This window comes from Diadema antillarum, unplaced genomic scaffold (assembly GCF_040938485.1).
Source record: "Diadema antillarum isolate AM-2024a unplaced genomic scaffold, OU_Dant_1.0 seq00001774_RagTag, whole genome shotgun sequence".
NCBI classification, from domain to species: Eukaryota; Metazoa; Echinodermata; class Echinoidea; order Diadematoida; family Diadematidae; genus Diadema; species Diadema antillarum.
In genome coordinates this window covers 531,874-554,562 of record NW_027272455.1, presented here as the reverse complement: position 1 = coordinate 554,562, position 22,689 = coordinate 531,874, and the positions used below count along the sequence as shown (strand labels likewise).

General features: G+C 36.8%; 1 protein-coding gene across 2 annotated transcripts in view; it reads left to right on the top strand.

The window, feature by feature from the left end:
* The window catches only part of LOC139712226 (E3 SUMO-protein ligase PIAS2-like), a 64,553-nt gene that overhangs the window by 532 nt on the left and 41,332 nt on the right, over nt 1-22,689 (top strand). For both annotated transcript variants that reach the window (XM_071624064.1, XM_071624063.1), the window contains exons 2-4: nt 6,313-6,862; nt 8,589-8,715; nt 20,538-20,628. In XM_071624064.1, the coding sequence (XP_071480165.1) occupies nt 6,313-6,862; nt 8,589-8,715; nt 20,538-20,628 (768 nt within the window). The remainder of the gene's footprint in view (nt 1-6,312; nt 6,863-8,588; nt 8,716-20,537; nt 20,629-22,689) is intronic.

Here is a 22,689-nt window from a genome sequence, read left to right as displayed (position 1 = left end):
AGTCAAAGCCCCTGGCCCAGCATCCGCCCAGCCAGGCAGCTTAGTTGAGTAGAAAATTCTTACTTCTTACCCCGCATCCTGTCTGGGATATTGTACATTGTAGTAGATTTATGGATGCAGCGGTCCAGGCAGGACTAACGACATACTGTACGGCTCTAAACACAAGTTTGAAGCTCCCTGGGCCCTGGCCTGGGTGCAGGAAAGGGCTCAGTGACCACACTACACGTACGTACAGTCAGTGTACTGTCACGAGTTAACTGCGAAACACAGCATGAACGCGAGTATGACAGAACATGTGTCTCCATCAGGCATATTGTACATGCATACGCATGAATTTTGGATTCTGCATGCACTCACCAATGTCTATTGCAATTAATTTCATTATTCATGGCTGCAGTTGCATCGTAATGACATTATAGAGAAGCTGAAACATGTGAGAAAATAATTCTGTAACCCACAATGTTTTTTGGTTTTTTTTAGCGCTGTACGCTGCATTACCAATAAGTTGACAGTAATTACCTCCGCCAACGGAGGAGGTTATGTTTTCAGTACTGTTGGTTTGTTTGTCTGTGTGCAAAATAACTCAAAAAGTTGTTCACAGATTTGGATGAAACTTGCAGGAGAGGTTGAGAATGACACAAACAAAGAACAGATGATTAAATTTTGGTAGTGATTGGGAAATTTTTATGGATTTTATGAAGAATCGATATTGTTAGCAGGTACAGTGTAGGGTCAATGAACTTGGGAGTTAGGTAGTACAGCTTGCGTAGACTTACAGCATTACTTTAATTATTTATTTGCACACAAAAGCAACAAATGTATTAATGCGTTTTTTCCATTTACACAAAGATAAAGGTATCATCTTGTATTTTTGTACCGACTTGAGAGATGTATTCAACATGGATGAGATGTAATTTTCTTTATACATCCATTGAATAGGGTTTTGAAGATTCTCCCGTTAAGAAAATGCAATGTAAATGACCGTATGCATTTTATGAGCAAATGAAGAGTTTTGCCATTAGGCCGATATATTTGCACACTGAAGGTATTTTCATGAGAGCATTTAAATGACACATTCACACTGATCACTTTTCACAATTGCCATGCAATGTTGCAGAAGATTTCCAAACCTATGCAAAAAATTGTGTGTCTCATTTTTTTAGCCACTAATATTATGTTTTCATATGAGCCTACAATATACAGTAGCCCTAAACTGTGCTGTATATGTGGGTAATTCCGTGAAGTTGGGGCACAAAGTGTTACATTTTAGCATACAGTTTAATTATGCTATACATATATTGTTTATAGGCTTTACATTTGTGTGGAGACCATACATTTTCCTGGAAATTTTGTGCCATTCAGACTCAATTTTGATGAAGTTATTAAAACAATATGTAACGGTGTCCTGTAGCATCGTGACGTGTCCATGTAGCATCGTGATAGTTAAAACTGGTTGTAAAAGACAAATTAATGCAATTAGCTTGACCAAAATTTGATATAATATGCATAATTACTAGATTAGTCAGATAGCTAAATATCTTAATTCTCCTTTCCACAGTTTTACTTTTACAAGAAAATTACACAATGTGTCACTATGCTACGCGGTGTCCACCAAATGTAACAAAAAAGGACACCGCATAGCATTGTGATACATTTTGTAATTTTCTTTTAAGATTAAAACTGTGTACAGGAAATTTGAGATATTTAGCTATCTCATTCATATCTTGTAAATGCATAGTATTGCATCAAATTTTGGTCAAGCTAATTGCCATAATTTGTCTCTTACAGGACCAAAATTTAACATATCACGATGCTACAGGACACTGTTAAATATTGTTTAATAACTTCATCAAAATTGAGTCTGAATGGCACAAAATTTCCAAGAAAATGTGTGGCCTCAATGCAAATGTAAAGCCTACAAACAATAAATGTATAGCATAATTAATATTGAGTTATGCTGAAATGTATTTTTTAGATATCACGATGCTACATGGACACTGCCTTCATGGAAACTTCATGGAATTACCCATGTCTATCAGACCAGCAAAGTGAATTTTGTAGTAGCCATATCTTGATATTGTATGTGTTGCCACAAATGTCTATGATTGCAGATGCAGAGATTACAAAAAGCAGAGGTTGTCCTATATAGATATCCTTTTTGCTATAGCCTGATATTAGTGTGCATTGTCAGTGTATTTGTTGCCTCAAAGCACAGTGATTCCAGTCAAAACATAATTCACAATGCAGGAATGATAGCAAGTATCCTAGTGTGCATCAAGACACTTTTTTATGCCATGTGGAATGCAAGCAGGTGGCATTATTTTCATATGTTAAAGGCATAATTTACCATTTGCAGATGAAACAAAAACCTAGCATTGGTGCTCTGAAATATTTCTAAAATGTGAGTTACATTTTGTAGGGATAGAAACAACCACTGTAAAAATCTGAATCGGTAAAATTGATGTTAAATATTGTTAAATATACAAAATGTGAACACTAGTCATAGTAAAAATGTTTCCAGACTAAACCGTCTACAGTTACGGTTTATTGAGAAAAATAAGATATCTCCTTGCATTTATTTTAGGCTTCATCTCAAAAATTGTATATGATAGGATGTTTTGTGGTACAACAGTAGCGACCCATGGTGAAAATAATCCCTCAATGAAATTGACAGCGTATAAAGTTTATGTGGGAACATATTCCATATTGTTTGAAGTGTTAGATTATCAGTTTCAGAGCTCACAAGGACATATTAACAGCTACCTGCTGTATGTAACCATTCCAAATAGATTATTATTGTTATTGTTATTATTATTATTATTATTATTATTATTATTATTATTATTAATATTATTATTATTATTATTATTATTATTATTATTATTGTTGTTATTATTATTATTATTATCATTATTATTATTAATATTATTATTATTATTTTGTTGTATAAAGCAAAGATAAGAATTAATATACCCTGTATTATGTATTTTTAATGCAACAGTCCTCATACACACACACTCCTGCTAATGCCATGCATATTGCAGCAAACAGAATTATATTTCTCTCTGCCAATATTTCTGAATCGTACAAACATAATGTATACAATGTAACAGCTTTTTTTTCTTAGGCCAACTGTATATCATGTGATACACAATGTCTGTGTTTTAAAGATGCCAAGAATTATTTCAAAACAGTTGAAATTTTCACTACAGTGTATTTAAACAAAATTGAATCAACAGAGGTGATCTGGGAAAATTCTTTAATTTTTTTTTCTTAAACATTGACCGAAATTGGATGATTTTAGAACCAGTTGGAGCCATTTAGGCTAATATCCCATTTAGGCCGCGTTCATGCGAATTTCGTAGCCAGAATCACAAACATGAATCATGATTCAAAACGGCGTTTCAAATCACGGTCTCAGCGGAAGAGCGTTCATGCGGGCTTTCGCAATGCTGATTCTGGCTCAGCTCATCCTTTGCCATTGCGCAGCGCACTGCGCAGTTTGACCTTGTCTCTGCAACTCGAGCCAGACCTCCTTATTCCAGCTGTACAGGCCTTTACGTTTTTATTTCGGTGAATATTTTCCGATACACTGTGCTTGGCATTCAGGCTCTGCCCACAGATCGAGGAACAGATCGAGGAATAATCCTAATTCTTCGTCTCTCCAATTGTTTCCCTTGGTAGACACAGCGCTGCAGCTATTACTTTTATCAACTCAATCGGAGAGTAATTACATGTATTATTATATCAAACAGTTAACGTTAGATTTTAGCATAGAATCGGTGTATGGCGTTGATGTAAACAAACAAGTGCAAGTATGGTACCAAAACACACGATTCATAAGACGTACACAAGCGCGCGAACAGAACTAGAAGCTGTGCATGGGATACTCCATGAGACACGCATGCGCACAGCGCACAATGACGTCATAGAATCATGATTGAAATCACGGTTGCGTTCATGCAGTTTCTGCGATCGTGATTCTGGCAGAATCATGATTCAAAACGCCCTTTTTTCCGCGTTTCAGATCGGCGTTTTGAAACGCGTTTAAATGGAAAAATCGCATGAACGCAACGCAACTAAACATGTTTAGCGACTAAACGTGTTTAGAAACGCAATTCTAGTTTCGCATGAACGCAGCCTTAGAGTCCTCCAGATCATAGCACTAACTCTAGGAGTTGTGCCTTGTTTACCTGAGACAATGGGTACTCTGAGACAGTCACAGCAGAAAGCACAAAGCACGAGTCTGGCTTGAGTCTGGCGTGAGTCTGGTGTGAATGTCGTGCTAGACAGCCTAGCACGAGTCTAGCACAATCTCTAGAGGTTGTGCCATGTTTACCACAGACTCTAAAATGGTCTGTGCATGTGTGCACATAAGAAACTGCCCGCCCCTCTCGAGGAGGAACGCACATCCACTGGTTCCATTGAAGCATAATGCAGATCTCATGCTGGATGACCAGGAAACTCTAAACAGGGGGTCTCTATCAGACCCCCACTGAGTTTATGATAAAAAAAAAAAAACACTCATATTTGTGTGGCATGTCTTCCGGAGGTTCTCCTAGGTCAGGGAGACTGTGAATGGGGTATTAGCAAGGAGGTACTAGTATTAGTTTGAATATTCAGCTTACTTGAAGTTGTTGAATAATGTTGAATAAAAAGCTTTCAGTCAATTTTGATAAGCCTGGTATTTTAGGTTATACTGTATTGATGTACAATGTTTTTGATAATGTCTTGCTGTGATCTGTGTGTGCATGGCACACAGGTGAATTTCACTCTAAAATAGAATTACTCCAGGGAAAGTTTTGGGCTAAGGGGTCAAAGTTCAAAGGTCAAGTGAAAATACTAAAATTCTTATTTTTTTCTTTAAGTTATCTTCATGAAACTTACTATCATGTACTACCTGATAATGATTCTCTTGAGAATTTTTCGGTCATGGGGTTGAAGGTCAAGGGTCACAAGTCAGGTGAAAATCCAAAAATCTCTCTACTGCTGAAAGTACAAAGTTGTCTCCATATTCAGTGCGTACACGTAATTAGGTATTACCGCACATTGAATCTGTGAGGAAAATTTTGTTCCATGGGGTGAAGGATGTAATGATTATAATGTTAAAATGCCACTATTTTCCCCATATTTTGAAATAGCTCAAAGGACTAAAAATTGAACATTACTAGATCATAGTAATTATTTGAAGAAAGATGTTCAAATTCTCGAATATTTCCTATCTGAAACAGTTCATCTGTCCAAACATAATGTATAAACACAAAACACATGTGGGGTTGTGCCATGAAACCTGAGAGATGTCATTTCAATTTTTTACCATTCGTGAAGAACTGTCGTCTCACACTGTCAAGATGTACTGCATACCTGTGGAAGAATATTGGCATATCAGTCACCATGTACTGTATACGCTGTTATTTTGCATACAGATATTTTTGCAAATGAGGATGTCATAGACATTTTCGCGAGATGTTGTTTTCGAGAATAGACGCCAATGCAAACATAAATGCATTATTACCCTAGTGCATGGATACATACATTTTCGCGTGTTGTTAAATCCGCGATCCGACTGTGATTCGCGAAATTCACGAAAATTAAACCCTCGCGAAAATAACAGCTTATACAGTATTCAGTCTTAACATTTGATTACTCTATGTATGAATGAAATACATATGGTGACTGTGATGTTGAAACCATCAGAGAATGTTTCAACCTTATGGCAAAATATGCCATGTCAGTGAGGTACATGTAATACCTCCCTCAGACACTCCCCTCCATGGCATTTCGACTTTTATTGATATTCCCTCCCTTACCAGTCAAGTTCCATGTCATTGTGGCATGCTGACTAAGCAATATCACCTCTTGATCAATCACACAAGCCTGTATGTCTAGACCTATCATGCAATGCATTTGTGGCATGTTTCTGAATAATATATTCATGTTAGCAGGCATGTGGCATGCTACAATATTTCAAGATTGTAAGGTACATGTAGGGTAGTGACTAGTGTATTCGTTAATTGCTAGAAACCGATAAAACCTCACAGTTGGTGTTTTTCTTTGTGTCTGTGTTCATTTTTTAAATTTTACTATTAACTTTTTGTCTGTCACAGTTGCCAGGATGATGATACAAGACCCTTGTCTTCCCTCATGTGCATTTTTCTGAGATTTTCTTTCTTTAATGACAGATGAGTGAATCACCAGGTTGTGTTAGGGAAGAAGCAGTTATTGTGTTAGTCTTACATTGTTATACTACTAAATGATAACAAAGATGAGAAAGGCTGATCTCTTTATTTGTTTCTCTTGTGTTCTTGACAGCATATGGTGATGAGCTTCCGTGTGACGGAATTGCAAGTGCTGTTGGGATATGCAGGACGCAACAAGAGTGGACGCAAACATGAACTGCAAGCAAGAGCACTGTCTCTGCTTAAGAACAATTGCAGCACACCGGTGCAAATCAAAATCAAGGACTTGTACAGGAGGAGGTTCCCGAGGCGACTGGTTGCCCCGCCAGCGTATCTCTCGTCAATAGTGCCGGAGCAGCAGACCAAGTTGTCGAGCCACTCGCTGAGTTCGAACTCTCTGTACACGCAGCAGCATGGACATTCACAACACTCTCCGCCCACCTCGGGGCACCACCACAATACCTCCTCACACAGCATTTCTCATTCACACAGCTCCCACAGTTCTCACAATACGCACTCCTCCCATAGTTCACATAATGCGCATTCTCTGCATAACTCACATAGTTCGTTATCTCCCCTTGGGTCAGCCTCGTGTCCACCCCAGGCGTATCACCCGGATGTGAACCTCAAGGTTTTGCCATTCTTTGATATCCTTGCAGAACTGGTCAAGCCCTCGGCCCTGAGTAAGTGTTCCCACGAGCTTCTTTGGAGATTTCTTGGCGAATATTAAATCTTAAGCAAGTGTCCTAATGCAGCACATGATACTTGCCACAATTGCAGCCTCCCCACAACCAGAGAGAATACCTGTTGATGTAGATACCTAATAATGACAGAGACCATCCATCCAAATATGTAAAACTGTGCGATATCATATTTATCGTTCTACAAATTAATGTAGTTAATGAGGCACAGTTCACACTGGAGGACATTTGTGGCAATTTATACTTACTGTAGTTCGTCAATGCAGTTTACTTCTGACTGCATGTGTCTGTGAAATACACATTTTTATGAGATGATATTTTGACTGCTGCGAAATATGTACTCCTGCGTACACATTTTTATGCCTCCACCACGAAGTGGTGCCGGAGGCATTATGTTTTCGGGTTATCCGTCCGTCCGTACGTCCGTACGTCCGTCCGCATTCGTTTACGCGATAACTTGAGAAATATTGACTGGAATTTTACCAAACTTGGTTTAAGTATGATGGGGCAATTACTTGATTAGATTTTGGGTGAAATCGGCCAAAGGTCAAAGGTCAAGGTCAAATCATGAAATTGTATCTGTTTACGCGATAACTCAAGACTGGATTGAGCAAATTTCACCAAACCTTGTCCGAGGATGATGTATGATGGGACAATTACATGTTTAGTTTTTTAGAGAAATCGGACAGAGGTCAAAGGTCAAAGATCAAGGTCAAATCCTAAAATTTATCTGTTTACGTGATAACTCAAAACTGGACGAAGCAGCTTTCACCAAACTTGGTCCAAGGATGATGTATGATGGGGCAATTAGTTGAGGAGATTTTAGTGACATTGGCAAGGTCAAAGGTCAAAAGGTCAAATGCTAAAAATGTTGCTATTTCCCCCATATCTATGCAATGCCCAAAGGTATTTTAATGAAACTTAGTGTAGACATGTATTACTGTGTAAAGATTCTCCAGAGAGAGTTTCATGTCATTAGGTCAAAGGTCAAAAGGTTAAAGGTTAGGTGAAAATGTTGCAATTTCACTTTTTTCGCAAATGGTTCAATATATCTTCATGGAACTTGGTACATATGCATGTACTGACTGGCAGGGATTATCTAGGGAATTTAGGGGTCATGGGTCAATAGTCAGGGGTCAAAGGTCAAGGTCAACTCCTCAAAATTTTACTGTTTCCCTCATATACTAGTATATGAGGGAAACAGTAAAACTTAATATATACATGGATTACCTAACTTTGGAGATTCTCTGGGAAATTTCTAGCCAGAAGGTAAAAGGTCAAAGGTTAAGGATCAAAGGTTAGGTTTAAATGAAAAAAAAAAAAATTATTTTCAGTGTACTGTAATTACACTCTTTCTTCATACCTTGAAAATTACTCAATGCATAAACTTATAACAGGGTCGGTCAGAAGTCAAGTAAAAATCCTCAATTCGCCAAATATATGTACCTGCACTCTTAGGCAATTATAGCAAACCCAGTTTGAGGAAAGTGAACATTCAAGACATTTCTGACAAACCTGTCATATCAATATTTTGCCAGTTATGTGAAACTGTCATCACACATTGTGAAGACATTGTACTATACACCTATTGGGAGAATCATGCATTATGGCGGAGGCATCAGTCGCCATAGCGACATTTCTAGTTTTTTTCCTAGCACGAGTTGTCATTTTGTGTGCACTCTTTCGTCTTTCTCCCTACTCTTTGCAGTGGTTGCTGGGAAGTACCGTGATCCACAGCAAACAATTCTCTTCCATCTCACACCATCACAAATCACACAAATTCTTGAATCCCAGGACCCAAGGACACGCAACTTTGCAGTACAAGTACAGTTAAGGTGAGCACCAGTTATACTGTTTCGTACTAATGGGCATAGTTGTGCCATTGATCTCCATGTACTAGAAACTTCAGCTTTTGTCACACTACGGAAAACTACTGTATGTATAGTTTCACTACCCAGTGTTTTTCTTTACATAGTTTGGGTAGTGTGACCTTAAACTTCTCCAGAAGTTACCAGCAAAACTTCCTGCATGCACTTGGGAAGTTTCTCACTTCTTCTGCGAAACTACGTGCAGTTTTGCATTGTGTGACCTTATATGGCTGAAACTTTGAGAAGTTTGTCACATGATTAGAGCCATTTCATGTTGTCTACTCACATTGCACATTATTTTGCATGTAGCTACGGGCTTTTGATTTGCGACGTGACCGTTAAGATGATGCAGCCTCCCAAGTTCGATATTGAAAACAGCTGTTTCATGCATGTGCAGAACACCATTTTTGGCCTAATTAGATTCGTCTTAGTGTTCGCGTCGTAAATCTAAAGCTTGCTAGTGTTTGCCTCATGGAGGATGTTGAAATCAACATAAACAGATTGATGAAGTTTTAAGCAACACGTTAGGACAAGTACCATACTTCGAAAGTCATGGCATTTTGAATTTCAGCAAATAAATGGATGTAATATCCCATGGGAGACTGGAAAGCTACAATTGTGGTCAGTATGAGATGACATCATTTGCACAGAAATTCTTCTTTGTTTGTTAACAAAGAGGGCTGCAAGATATGCCTGAAATTATTAACTTTCTCCAGCATGGAAGATGTACTACTATGTAACATTTTTGTAAACTTGTGAACAATCATACCATGAACCCCGATGTGTTAAATTCTTAAAGAAAGGGAGAAGAAAAAGTAGTAGGAGGAGGGGAATGATATGATATTGATGGTAATAGTAATAATGAGAGTAATAATGATGATGGTGATAACAATGATAATGATGGTGACGATGGTCATCAAAATAATACTGATGATACTGATTTACATTCACATGTCCGTAATGCCAAGACTCTAAGAGCTATTTTTAGTATTATCATACTGATCTGACTGCATGGGGATACAATTAGAGAAGTGGACTTGATCTGTGAAGTGATGTTTGGTATTATAGAGAGGGATTGTACAGGTGGGAGACTTATAGGTGGGAGACTTTGGTGAGATTTGAGAAACCATTGCAGGTAGCCCATTAGGGTAGAATTGGAAAAGAAATAGTCAGTGATTGGTCAATTTGTTGGATAAGGAGCCAAGACTCGCCTTACCAATGAACACGAGTAACAGCCATGTGGCTGTGTGGCAGAATGCTGTGTGTGGGTGTTTTGTTCAGTGACATACATGTACTATTAAAAGTAGCTGAAGGGGTGGAAAGTGACCCTTAGCTGGTGGTACAGGATTCATGGTCAGGTGGGTGTGAGCTGACTGGATAACATGCACTATGCCCACATGTTGCGCTCAGTCAAGTGCTTGAAATATACAGTATAATCTCTGTCACTTTGACTCAACCGATGAGATGGAGTGAAGCGATGAAAGGTACAATCATAGTCACCGTTTCATGTAAGTTCTTAGCTATGCATTGCTGAATGCAAATTTGACTCCCTGAAATACATCAAATACTGGTGCACTGTGTATGTGGCTTTTATTGTACAATATTATGTTAATGAAGGAGAGCAACAATAATTTGTTTTATAATTTAATTATAAATTTCTCTCATTTATATGAAATGCCTTTTTTTTAAACTTTATTTCTTCTCATTACTGTATAATCTCTAGGTTGTTTTATTGTATTTTACATTTTGCAGTTATAATTCAGTCCCTTTTTTCTTTATTTTGCTGCTGCTGCTGCTGTAAAAGTAGAAGTCACTGGGTTAATTTACCCATATTGATGCATTTTACATGATTGGGGACTTTGTGATAATCTTGGGCCATTCAAAACTTTGAGATTGCCATGGATTTATCGATCTGTAAACTATTCTCACAAAATCTGTAGATTGTTACTTCTCTTATGCATGCAGATCAATATGGCTCACATTTGTCGGGGGAAATTTTCCACTTATTTGCACACTTATTGTAGGAGTCAAATTGTGCTTGGTTAAATAATCATGATAAGCTTCACTCATTGCTGATGAGTTGAATAGTCTAGTATTTGGGTCATATATCCAGCTTTGCTCTTTGTATTTCACCATTGCAGATATGCATTCATGCCTCAGGATACAAATATGACTCCAAATGAATGTATAAAGATCATTCAGTATAATGCTAATTCTTAATCACAGTTTGATATATTGTGTATGTGATCTGTACCTGACTCTGATGCCTAAGATTTTAATAGAACTGAGTGCTCCAATCATGCAAAAAAAAGAAAAATAAAAGAAAAGAAAGTTGTGAGCATTTTGTGATTGCACTTTTTGAGTTCACTCAAGCCAGGTTAAAGTCGTCGGCGTTTTCACGAACCGACGCTATTTCGTTTTTGAGCGAAAATGCAATTCTGAGAAAATCGCGTTTGAAGATCTCACAAGTTTTAGACAACGTTTTCAATGACTTTTCCTGTCTTGTGTGTGAAAATTTTGACAGGGTGATGAGAGTGGAAGTTGTTCTTCCTATCCATAGTGTAATTTTAGTGTGAATTCAAAAAATTTACGATATTTCTGTCTTCAAACTCACTGCGTCGGTTCGTAAATCCATCGTTTCTTGCGCGCACCATAGGTTATGTACTTAAGCGCGGGTCTCACGAACCGACGTAAGTTGTATTACGCCGGTTCGTGAGACCCGCGCTGTAGGGCCTGTACAATAGGTAACGTGCAATACGCGTGTATTTACGAACCGTCGCTATTTCATTTTCGTATGTGTTTACATACAAATACTATTAGGGCTATACCTGCTTATCAACAATAACCTTATTAATTGAAATTAATTGTCATGTAGTGATTGTTGTGATGATTACAATACATTTAGTGATAATTAAGATGATAATACAAGCCAGTTTCTCTTAATTGCTCTAAAAAGAGTGTTGTCATTGTTTTCATCTTCATTTAGTACACGCATGTATTGTTATTATAGCTGTGGTTGATCGTTCCAAAGATTTCTTTGCCCCCCCCCCCCTTTTTTTGTGGATATATTATTATTTAACACTTTTGCATTTGGACATCTATCATTTGGTAATACATGTACTCGGTATACTGTGTTTCATATTTTTTACTTTTTACTGTTTTTTTTACTTTATTAACTTATTTTTAATTCAAATTCAGTTCACTTCTTTCATAATAATTATGAATGTTTGTTCTAAGATGAAGGATACCGCTAAATCTTGGGAAAAAGACGTGCCAGTCAGTAATAATTACTTGTATTTACTCATCTTTCATACTCATGCATGCACTCTGTTATTTCTTTCTCTGAAATAATATATTAATTTCTTTATTTCTTATTATTCCACATATTTGTGACATTTACTTTGTCACAATTTTTATCAGTGTCATTATTGTCATTTGGCTAGCATGCGAATTCACTCATAATTCCTCATCTTCCATCTTTCTCTTTCCTGCTCAACAGATTCTATGATAGCTGCACCTGATCATATAAAAACATAAAACTCATCCTGCATGCACTCTTCGAAACTGATAAACTCCTAAAAATACATAAATATCAACAGTATCAGAATTTCAAGCTTCATTTCAAATATATAATAATGGTCATGTTTTATTATGCCTTTTGCAGCAATATATTGAAGAGGTACATTATGTAATCGAAGAAACATAGGTCCTCAATAAAATATCAAATTTGAATTATTCAGAGATGAGTAATGACAATGGGAAGGATAACAATTGTGGAAGAGCTCCATAAATCAATACATATCTAATGGCAAATGGAGATGGAATCAAGATTCAAGAATATGTGTAATTCAAGTTCATTATTATATCAGTTCTTGTGTGTTCACAAAAAGAGGAACACAGTTCGAACATGCACACCAAATCTTACATCGTACATTTACATCTATAGAGTGCGGACGGAACATATACAAGAGAAAGAATAACATTCTCAAATTAATATATCAAGCATAACTATGTATATGAACACCCAAAGATGTTGCTGCATATGCATGAAGCTTGAGAGTGCTGCAACACCCATATGCTCAGATAAAAACTTGATGTACATCATACAAAAGAGAAGAGGTACTGCATGTACATGTAGTTACACTATTCACAGGACAGTAGAGAAAAAGCACGAGAGAGAGAAGGAAATGGGTGTCTAAAATAGGTCGATGTAAGGAGTGCCAAGCCAATTAAGTCTCTAATAGAAGTCATACATATATAAGGAAACAAATTAATCACAACATAAATGATCATGCTCACGTTAACCAATAATTAGCATCTAAAAATGTGTGTAGAAAGCCCATAATATCAGCCTTTCGCCCCGTAGGCTTGTTACATATGAGAAAAGAGAAATTTTGGCCGACCCCCCCCCCCTCCCTGTGAATCCTTAATCCACCAGTACTATAAACACATTCTGAGAATGTGTTTTAGTACATGTACTAGCAAATTCACAAGAGGGGTGGGGAAATTCAGCCAAAATTGTGTGTGGCTAAAATAATTAAAAAGAAAGGTCATCAGCAAAACTACGGGGTGGATGCAGACGAATTTTCATATGACTAAAAAAAAATGCAGCTAAAGGAGAAAAAAAAAGACGGCGGAGAGGGGCCAAGGCTAAGTTGACTCCCCTCCCCCCCCCCCACCAAAAAACAAACAAACAAACAAACACCACTGTTTTACAGCACCTTTAAAGGACTCTTAATTTTTTGTTTGTTAAAAACAAACGTCTCGAAGTAAAGAATTCCATATTGTAGGCGAAATGTAGACCGATACAGTGTATAAAGTGTACATCCCAAGCTATTAAAGAAAAAAAAACAGATTATGAATATCATTTAAAGTAAGAATTTCAGTGTGTTTAATCATCTTTAGTTGAGTTGCAAATGACATGTACATATTTAATACTAGTAAGAGCAGTAAACTTCGAAGCACCCCCAAGCCCTTCTATACTTAATTATTCATGTGTAAAGGTAGCGCCAGGGCACTCCGGTGGTCTAGTGGTTATGACGCTGGTCTAGTAATCCAGAGGTCGTGGGTTCGAATCCTGCTTGGGCTGCCTGTGATTTTTTTTTTTTTTCACAGCAGCCTACAAAATGTACACTGCAGTTGCGTGCGTTACTACGGATGGAGACAAATGAATAATCTATTATTTTAATATACAATGTTTGACATCCTTATTGCAATCACTTTCTTTAATTGTAAATTTAGAGACATAATGAATTATTATTAAAAGAAATCAAATTTCTGTATTTTGTTGTGAGTTTGCATGGGAACATACACGTATCATAATTTACAATTTTAGTTAGATAAAGAACATCTTATAACAGAACTGTCTAGTGATGGTTGAATAATTATGTCAATTTGTTATAAGTCCTATCAGTTACATGGAGTTCATGTTCCCATGTTTATAAGAATCATACTTGACACATTCAAAGTGGGTTGAAGACAACAAAATAATAAATAAAAGAATAAAGGAGAATAGAACTTAATCTGATTACAGTATCATCTAAATATTGCCAATGTACACTTAGAAATCTATCAAGATTTATCACAAGGTTATGATTACCACACAAAACCTTCAAGATTTATTATCATGAAATACATACCAATGAACACTTTAAAAAAATCTAACATTCCATATCCACATGAAGCTTTCCTTGATATAAATGTCTCTCTGTAGTGTTATTAAAGTGTAGCAAAATTGTAATTACGACATCACAGAATGGAATGCATTGTTTTCACCTTCAATCTTAGTATCTCCTTTCATGTTTCCACTTTACAATCACATTTCACTGTAGATATACCGTCCTTATGTTGTCGCCCTTCATCCCAATTTCTCCCTTCTATCCTATCTGTAGATTGTCTTCTTTCCTAAGCCATTGTATTCACATTCCTTGATGATCAGCACGATGCTGTACTTTTTTCTTCTTCTCTGAAACAGTCCAGCTCTTCGCTACTGCATGGCATCAGTCATCTGAAAGAAAAGACAGAAATTAAGAACTTTCGATTAAAATCAAACATCATGATACAAGATACAACTTTCATTTTGAGAAAAAGAAATCAGCCAACTAAACTGTAGTTGAAATTATTTTGCTCTATTTATATTAAACATAAAAACAAAACGGTATACAGGATCAAAGAATGTCAAAAAAATACTGCTGTTCGTCTTTGATGCATATTCAAATTGTCTCGCCTTTTACATATTTTAATGATGCAAGATCTTATGTCTAGCACTTAGTAAGTCTCATGTAGAATTTAGATTATTATTCACATGAATAAAATAAATCTGCATGTCCTTGTAAACAAGGCATTGCTTTGAAAAAGCTGAAAATTACTAATTGCATTTGGGAAACAGTCTACGACAATCAAACTTGTTTATTATCAGAGACTTTAACATCTTAATTAGACCTAGACTCTACATTACCATTGTATTCACATCCGTTGGTGATGTACACGACCCTGTACTTTTCCTTTTCTTTTCTGAGACAGTCCAGTTCTTCGCTACTACATGGCACCAGTCATCTGAAAGAAAAGAAAGAAATTAAGAACTTTTGATTAAAATCAAACATCATGGCACAAGATACAACTTTAATTTTGAGAAGAAAAAAAAAAATCAGCCAACAAAACTGAAGTTGAAATTATTTTGCTCTATTTATATTAAACATAAAACAAAATGGTAGGCCTATGCAGGATCAAAGAATGTCAAAAAATGCTGCTGTTTGTATTTGATGCATATTCAAATTGTCTCGTCATTTACACATTTTACTGATGCAAGATATTATGTTTAGCACTTAGTATGTCTCATGTAGAAATTGAATTATCATTCACATGAATATAAATCTACATGTATTTGTAAACATGGCATTGCATTGAAATAGCTGAATATTACTACATGTACCTGCATTTGGGAAACAGTCTATGACAATCAAACCTGTTTCTTATCAGAGACTGTAACATCTTAATTAGACCTAGACTCTACATTATCATTCAGCTTTTAAAGGTATTAACCATTCACCTATAAAACACTGGCATTGTCATGTGCATCATATTTCTTTGATACTGCACATATTTTCATGAAGTCTGCACAAGAATGCAAATGAAACACGTCTGCTGTTTGGTATTTATGAAAAAAAAATCACTAACCCGGAAGTCCCTGGCCTTAGGAATAACACGTGGCGAGTTAGTAGGAATTGACGTTAAAATAGAATAATAGATCTACTAAATAGGCCTTTGCCTCATGAATGTCTGGTCTAATTATAGACTAAGTGAAGTCTAGACCTTTCACTTTTAAGTTACCAGTGGTTCACAAAATATATATTATAGATCTAGACTACATCTAGATCTAGACATCTAATACTATTAGATCTTGGCAACTTTTGTCTTTGTGACACGAAATTAACACGTCACGAATGATATTGCGGCGATATCCAACAGGATGACAGTACCACTATTACTGAATCAGTAAGTTGACATAGATAACTAACATCAACTTGTTAACGTACGTTAGAGATGGCACCATACAATAACCGGTGACACTGACACTGACAGATCTAACGACTACATTTAGACTAACGTTAAAGAGTTAGACTCGCCATCTCAGTAAGTCGGCCAAAGACAAAGTCAATACAGGGCTAAGTCAGTGTTACTGTTATGTTAGGCCTAACAAAATGTTAACGGTTACTCGGTTAGGTTAGGTCTACCAGGACTCAAGAGTCCTGGTTAAATCAGTCGAGGGACATTTCTTAGAAGCCTTCGATTCCAAGAATAAAAAGGGTGAAAGAACAAAGGGAAAAAAGGAAAGAAGAAAGGACAAAAGATTATGTATGGCTGCTGTGGAAATCGACAGCGCTACTGTATCACTATCAATCACGCGTAAATATGTAAACGCCATTTGGTTGGGCCGCATTCACAAGTTTTAGGGAAAAAAAGCCCCACCGCTGTGCTTCAAAGGTACTCCACTCGAACTAACGTTAGACATAATGTCACATATCTACACACAGTACGGTACTAGGGCTGAATTCACAAGTATACTATAACACTGCACTGTACAGGAAAGCCACCTAACCTGTAGAGTACTACTCGTAGTGTTTAGGTAGTATCACTAGACCACATACTGTCATAGATGACATCTACGCCAACGCTGCACACTGGCACTGGTCCGACGGTCCCTGACCAGGAAAAATCACTGTTGGACACTGACCAGTAACTTTTTCAGGAATGGACCAGTAAAAATTGGGGGAAAAAATGGGTGGACTCTACCTACTATTACCACTAGTCTAGATGTAGATCTAGAGCTAGACTATAGACTCTGTGTTAATTTGACTTGGTCTTAGACTTCAGCTGATCTTAGTTTTAGTAACTGGCATTACAAGTAAAGTCTTAACTTAGACTTAATAGTTAAACTTGAAAGTTAAAGTCTAACATGTCTAACTTTATTCTTTACTCTTCCTTTGAGTTTTACTTTTAGACTTTTTTACTTTTTTTTAGTTTAGTAGGCCTACTTTGTCAATCTCATGATTTCATTTTCAACTCAAGTCAAGGCATAGCCATGAGTGTCTTCGAGACTGACATCTTGCATGTCTTGCACACAGACGTTACGACTACAATACTCAGTAGTCTCAGAAGTAACGACATAAGTTGAAAAGAAACTATAAATAATATGATTTGGGATCTAATTTGAAATTGGATGGCGTTTACAGACTAGGCTTCATAAGCATCACGCGATTGAATACATGGGACTACACTCTACCGCAATTAATGGTTATGGTAGTCCAACTGAAACTGTTATTTTGAGCATGATTTTGATAGGATTATAGCTTACCATTCACTTCACTCGTGGACAGTGGGCTGGCTTAGGTCGTCATTCATCTTTCAGAAGGTTTGGTTCTCACTCTGAGATCTGGATTAGGGCAAAAACCTAATTCTAGGCCAGTAAGTTGAACAAAGCTCAAAATAATACAACTGCGACGGTTCGTAAAACCCGCATTGCTCTTCACCCTAGCAATTCGGGTTTCACGAACCGGCGTATCTTTACTGCGTCGGTTCGTGAAACCCCTTTTTCTCAATTTCTCGATATTTCGAGTACCGTCGTTTTTTTCTTTCTTTGATAAAATTAAGAATAATTAATTTTGTGATCTAAAATTTTGGGATTTGGTAGAGTTTTGAAAGCACTTTCATTTGGTACCAATATCTCGATTTTGAAAATTTTGACCAAAATCGAAATAGCGTCGGTTCGTGAAAACACCGACGAAGTGATGTCCTTGAAAGTGCCACCTGAATTTGCAAAGTCAGTAAAAATTTTGCTTGTCATTTTTCTCAAAGGGACTCAGTGTAATGTAGTCAAGGTGGATTTAATCCAGTGAGTCACAAGTTTGAGCTACTTGGCGAAGTAGTGGACTGGACAGAACACCAAAAATATCTGTTTATCAGTGCATGTGTGTGTAGTACCGGTATGTGTTTGTCCTTAAATAGCCTAGCATGCAAGTTACCCAGTTACTTGTGATACAGATGTATATGAATATGATCATCACTATCTCTGTTGATTGTATTCTGTCATTTATTCGTGATATGTTTAACTCATAGGAAGTATTGGAAGTAAGTTTTCAGGTGTGTGATGTGGACAGTAGATAAATTGGCTTCTGTGCCGTATTTTACATCCGTCATAAAGCTGTGATTATCACTTTTCCTGGTGGCTAATATGAAAGGCAGAATGAAACCTGAATATGTCAAGTCTTTTTTATCATGTATTAATGCCTGGTATTAATGCTTTCTTTGAGTCTGTCATGTAAAAAGATCAAAATTTCGTGAAATGAATCATTATGAGTACCGGTAGACCTAATGGGTGTGTGTTTTTTTGTCTCATGATTACTTGCTTAATCATCATTTAACCTTTTGAGGACAGGCTGATTTTGCTATAACACACACTTCCCATAGACACCTGCCAGAGTATTCTTGGGACTCGTCTTCAACGGGTTAATGCTGCAATCAGCTTTTTTGTATGGAGATTTCTTGGCGTGATTGTTAAATGCCTGTGAAACCTGCAGTGAATGTTCATCGGGGAGGGTGATTGTGCGTGAAATGACTTCAAAGTTACAGTCTGTATATAGTTAATCAGTCTCAAAGGTGACATATTGCACAAATCTTCAATTCATGCTTTGTGAGACCCAACTTCTTTCAATATTTTCTCGTAGTCCATGAAGTAAGGCCATCCAATGTAATTATCATTTTGCACAGATCAAATACATCCCCTCCCGAGAAATTCATTTTTTTTCTAATGTGTATCATTGTTCAGAATTTCAAATAAACTACCTTCCTTCCCAAGAAATTCAACCATTTTGTCAGTCATTACCCACAAGCTGTTTACAAGTCTATCAAGCTACATGTACAATATGTACTTGCTACATGTACATGTTTTGTACAATATTGTACAAGGGGGGGGGGGGGGGGGGGGTGAGAAGAGACTCTTTCCACCTCCCTGGTACAAGCATGGTAATGTGAATTTGCACATTGCGCACAGAAATCTGGGGAATCAGGCATTTTGCAGGAACAGCTGAGAATTTGTTGTCATTACAAGTTGATTACTTCTGCACGTCTTATGCGCACTCTAGACAAGGCAGAATATGCTCTAATATTGGATGATGATTTTTTTTTTTTTTTTTTCAGATACAAGTGTACATGTATCTGTGGAGAAAACAGCAGTGTAAATGAAGTGCATGATAGTATACACATCATTATGCAGGCAAGCCCAGAGAGAGAGCATGTGTTCATGCTTTATTCCTAAAATGTGTTATATCATACAGTAGCTCAGGGGATCATTTTCGTTGTATCACATCATACTTTGCTATGCATTTTTGATGGCTGCTGTACAAAATTTCCTGCGTGTGGCAGTTTGTTTGTTTTTTTTTTCATAGGACTGCACAGAACTGTGTTGAAAGTATTTTCCCATTGATCAAAACTGCTAATCAAATTTTGAGAAGTAAGATTATTCCCTGTAGCTGATACAGTGTATCGATGAGTTTACTAATGATGTACAAATGTAATATGTAATGAAAGGATCAGCATTGAGCTAAATTGACATGGGGGGAAAAATCAGCATTTATTTTGCAAAAGACATCTTTCCAGGATATATATGCACCAGCCATTGTAAGGAGTTTACAGTATCTTTTGGAATTCCTAAAATGTGTGCAGGCTAGAACTGTTTTGAATCATTCAGTACTGATTTTGTCACAAATACCTGAGAGCAGATTTGACTATTCAAACCAATTTGGGGAATAACTTTCTAGATCTGAAACACCGTTTCTAAAGGGTGCCCTAAAACACAGAACACCTTTAAAGGTTTTGCTGTGTTCACGCTAGACGATTGGGACTCTAAACGGTCTCGGCACAAAGCATGTAGCACTAGTCTGGAGTGAGTCTGGCATGGGACTCGGGTGATTGTGTCGCGTACTGATATTTTCACAAATGAGGAGGTCACAGACATTTTCGTGAGATGTTGTTTTCGCGAATTGACACAGAGGCCTTTTTAAGTGCACTATTACCTTTATAGCGCATGGTGACATTTTTGTGTGTTGTTATATTCGCGGTCCAACTGTGATTCGCAAAATTCACAAAAATATCAACTTGTACAGTAGATAGAGCTAAGCTCATTTTGGGAATTTGAACATTTTGGCATTGTACTAATGAAATGACAAATAAACTTTATTTAATCTCTGTGATTGAAAGATCATGCAAGACTTCTCTATGTTTATCATTAACAGATTTTGCTTGGCAGAAACCAGCTGTGAACAAGATGACCGCATTCCAACTAGTGTGACAGTGAAAATCAATGGAAAACTCTGCACACTACCGGTGAGTATAAAAATCATGATGCAACTTGAACTGTTAATGTGTGTACCAACTTACAAAGCTAAAGTAATTACTAATCCACGTTTTACATTTGATTTGTGCAGGTACTTACCGGTAAGTTACACAGGAGGTGAGCATTTATTTTGATGGCAGATGTGAGCCCTTTGTAGTTAATGTATCCTCCCTGTTTACTTTTTATTGGTAGCTGGCACCAGTGTAATGCCTTTAAAAAGTCCAGCTTGAAATAGGAAATTACTTTAGACAATTGATGAACACAAAGGAATATGTACACATCTACTGGAGTGTCTGCCCATACAGGCACACTTTGTGATTAAAAAAAAAAGAAGAAAAGAAGAAGATCACAGTACACTGTAGTTTACTTTTGTTACTTGGGTTGATTGTATTGCACATATATCAAGTACTAGGGAATTTTTGCAGCAGAAATAGTCATCTGTGATCATTAGATTGGCAATTTTTCTGCATATTCTTTTGAGAAAGATCGGATGGAAATGGTATACTCATTAAATCCACAAAACAACAATAAGCAATCTGTAGATTTTGTCAATTTCAGAGAGAAACGGACACTCACATTTTCCAAGATGTGTTAAGAATCACAGAAAACAAAAGGCTCATTTGAAAGATTTTTTTTTTCTGTAGAAACACTATAAAGGATTGATATTTATGAATAAAAATGCCTCTTTGTCAATGCCTGGTAGTTTGTATAGTTGATGCACATTGTTGATATTTAGACTTTAATCGGACTTTCATCATAAATCACATTGATATGGAATTTCCTTTGACAGGGCTGACCATTTTTGGCAGAAATCATTCATACTCTCTTTGTTTAACATATCTTCCACATTACATGCAATTTCTGCCAAGCACACACAAAGCTTCGTAGTCACGAAGTTGGTTTAAATTGAAACCATGGTTTAAATTTAGTCCATGCACTAAATTAGGCATGAAATAGCTGTACCTTTTTCATACATATATATCAACATGCAGTTATTGGATGTACATGTAAGCAATCTGTCACATGCCTTTACGCCTAAGAAATGTGCATAAACCATGGACTTTATAATGTAAACCATTTTGTGAATACAGGTCAAATAGTTTAGAATACCGGTATATTTTGTGATTTGAGTGCATACAATGCTGTATGCTGACATAAATGATACAAGTTATAAATAACCTACACAAGAAAGTCTACCCCACTCTCACTGCAGAACCTATTGCAAGAGAGATTATTAAGTTACGAATATGATATCAAAATATGTGTCACAGCAGTCCAAGACTACATATTAAGGAAAATTCCACTCCCTTCTTTCTGCATGAGAATAGAAAGTATAAGTTATTACATCATGGGGGTGAAGAGTGCCTTAAATTCATGTTGGATCTCGGATGTCAACAGTACTCCTTGTCTCTCGCTCGATGGTAATATGATCATCAAGTCTGATGTGAAATGGTGATTGGAGATGAAGGATGTTAGATGATGAGAGATAGTGTAGTGTGAAAAGAGTGAATGAATGAACCAAATCATCCTTTAATCTGTCAAATCATCGGCCATTGCAGTAAAGACCCGTTGAGGCACTGATGCGACAGAGCGATTACCCACTTGTGAATGAAAGATCTCCTGTACATGTGCACTACAACTTCATTAGTCAAATACTTGATACCGTGCTGAAAGTTTAGGATGTTTCTTTTGCCTCTTCCCTCCTCCCTTCCCCCCCCCCCCCCAACTTTAAAGACCAAAATGTCAAGTTGCTCTGAATTTTAGTCATTGTCCAGTGCAAGAGTATTTTATCAGAATAGTTTGTTCAAGTGAGTTTTTTTTTTCATTCTGACACATACAAGAACTGTACGATATGTCACAGATCAGGACTTGTAAGATAATTTAGCAAGGGTTAAATTTGTCATCAAGAACCATAGTGACATTACATAAAACTCAATTTTATCCTGTTGTAGGAAGTAGAGTTGCAGATTTCTCACCATGGAAACAGTATGCATTGTATTGTAGGGAGGTAATGTATTGGCACATTGCTACTTTTGCAAAGTCCACTTGAC